At 45.2% G+C, this 2,105-nt stretch overlaps 1 protein-coding gene across 1 annotated transcript in view; it reads right to left on the bottom strand.

Annotated features, from left to right (window-relative positions):
- The window catches only part of LOC124018066 (trichohyalin-like), a 37,537-nt gene extending 35,432 nt beyond the window's left edge, over positions 1-2,105 (bottom strand). Inside the window, exon 1 of the mRNA XM_046333327.1 lies at positions 1,725-2,105. Within this exon, the coding sequence (XP_046189283.1) occupies positions 1,725-1,880 (156 nt within the window). The 5' untranslated portion in view covers positions 1,881-2,105. The remainder of the gene's footprint in view (positions 1-1,724) is intronic.

Here is a 2,105-nt window from a genome sequence, read left to right as displayed (position 1 = left end):
CTCTGTCCAGTCTTACCAGCTGAGTTATCTATCACTCTGTCCAGTCTTACCAGCTGAGTTATCTATCTCTCTGTCCAGTCTTACCAGCTGAGTTATCTATCTCTCTGTCCAGTCTTACCAGCTGAGTTATCTATCTCTCTGTCCAGTCTTACCAGCTGAGTTATCTATCTCTCTGTCCAGTCTTACCAGCTGAGTTATCTATCTCTCTGTCTAGTCTTACCTAGCTGAGTTATCTATCTCTCTGTCCAGTCTTACCAGCTGAGTTATCTATCTCTCTCTCTGTCCAGTCTTACCAGCTGAGTTATCTATCTCTCTGTCTAGTCTTACCTAGCTGAGTTATCTATCTCTCTCTCTGTCCAGTCTTACCAGCTGAGTTATCTATCTCTCTGTCCAGTCTTACCAGCTGAGTTATCTATCTCTCTGTCCAGTCTTACTAGCTGAGTTATCTATCACTCTGTCCAGTCTTACCAGCTGAGTTATCTATCACTCTGTCCAGTCTTACCAGCTGAGTTATCTATCTCTCTCTCTGTCCAGTCTTACCAGCTGAGTTATCTATCTCTCTGTCCAGTCTTACCAGCTGAGTTATCTATCTCTCTGTCCAGTCTTACCAGCTGAGTTATCTATCTCTCTGTCTAGTCTTACCTAGCTGAGTTATCTATCTCTCTCTCTGTCCAGTCTTACCAGCTGAGTTATCTATCTCTCTGTCCAGTCTTACCAGCTGAGTTATCTATCTCTCTGTCCAGTCTTACCAGCTGAGTTATCTATCTCTCTGTCCAGTCTTACCAGCTGAGTTATCTATCTCTCTGTCCAGTCTTACCAGCTGATTTATCTATCTCTCTGTCCAGTCTTACCAGCTGAGTTATCTATCTCTCTGTCCAGTCTTACCAGCTGAGTTATCTATCTCTCTGTCCAGTCTTACCTTTTATCTATCTCCCCTGTCTCATACCTTGGTTAGCTGAGCTATATCCTCTATCTCCCCTGTCTCATACCTTGGTTAGCTGAGCTATATCTCCCGTCTCATACCTTGGTTAGCTGAGCTATATCTTCTATCTCCCCTGTCTCATACCTTGGTTAGCTGAGCTATATCCTCTATCTCCCCTGTCTCATACCTTGGTTAGCTGAGCTATATCTTCTATCTCCCCTGTTTCATACCTTGTTTAGCTGAGCTATATCTCCCCTGTCTCATACCTTGGTTAGCTGAGCTATATCCTCTATCTCCCCTGTTTCATACCTTGGTTAGCTGAACTATATCTCCCCTGTCTCATACCTTGGTTAGCTGAGCTATATCTTCTATCTCCCCTGTCTCATACCTTGGTTAGCTGAGCTATATCCTCTATCTCCCCTGTCTCATACCTTGGTTAGCTGAGCTATATCCTCCATCCTCTATTTGATTTGATTTGATTTGATTTTATCTCCCCTGTCTCATACCTTGGTTAGCTGAGCTATATCCTCTATCCTCGATTTGATTTGATTTGATTTTATCTCCCCTGTCTCATACCTTGGTTAGCTGAGCTATATCCTCCATCCTCTATTTGATTTGATTTGATTTGATTTTATCTCCCCTGTCTCATACCTTGGTTAGCTGAGCTATATCTCCCCTGTCTCATACCTTGGTTAGCTGAGCTATATCTCCCCTGTCTCATACCTTGGTTAGCTGAGCTATATCTCCCCTGTCTCATACCTTGGTTAGCTGAGCTATATCCTCTATCTCCCCTGTCTCATACCTTGGTTAGCTGAGCTATCTTCTTGCACATCTTGCCATGCATCTGATAGTCATACAGCTCCTGCTCTATGTTCGGTAAGTCTGCTGCAGTCCCGTTAAGGCTACCGGAGCCTGGCCCGGGGGGCTGCGGGGCTTTACCGGCACCCGAAGCCATCATAATCCCCACGAGACAACTTCCACCAGCTATCAGGATCCAAATGAATAATGGAACAGAAGGAAATTCCCGGTAATGCTCTCTCTCCGGTTTGCCTCAGAGGTGTGTGTGTTTCTTCCTTCTGTGAGTGAATACCGATCCCCTCCGCTGCGGCGGAAAAGCAGCCAGCGCAATAGTCATGGTGAGAAACGTAAATCGGTGAGGTTCTCTCGCCAACTTGCTTTCCCC

The sequence above is a fragment of the Oncorhynchus gorbuscha genome, unplaced genomic scaffold, assembly GCF_021184085.1.
Source record: "Oncorhynchus gorbuscha isolate QuinsamMale2020 ecotype Even-year unplaced genomic scaffold, OgorEven_v1.0 Un_scaffold_387, whole genome shotgun sequence".
Lineage (NCBI taxonomy): Eukaryota > Metazoa > Chordata > Actinopteri > Salmoniformes > Salmonidae > Oncorhynchus > Oncorhynchus gorbuscha.
This window is presented reverse-complemented; position numbering and strand designations above follow the sequence as displayed.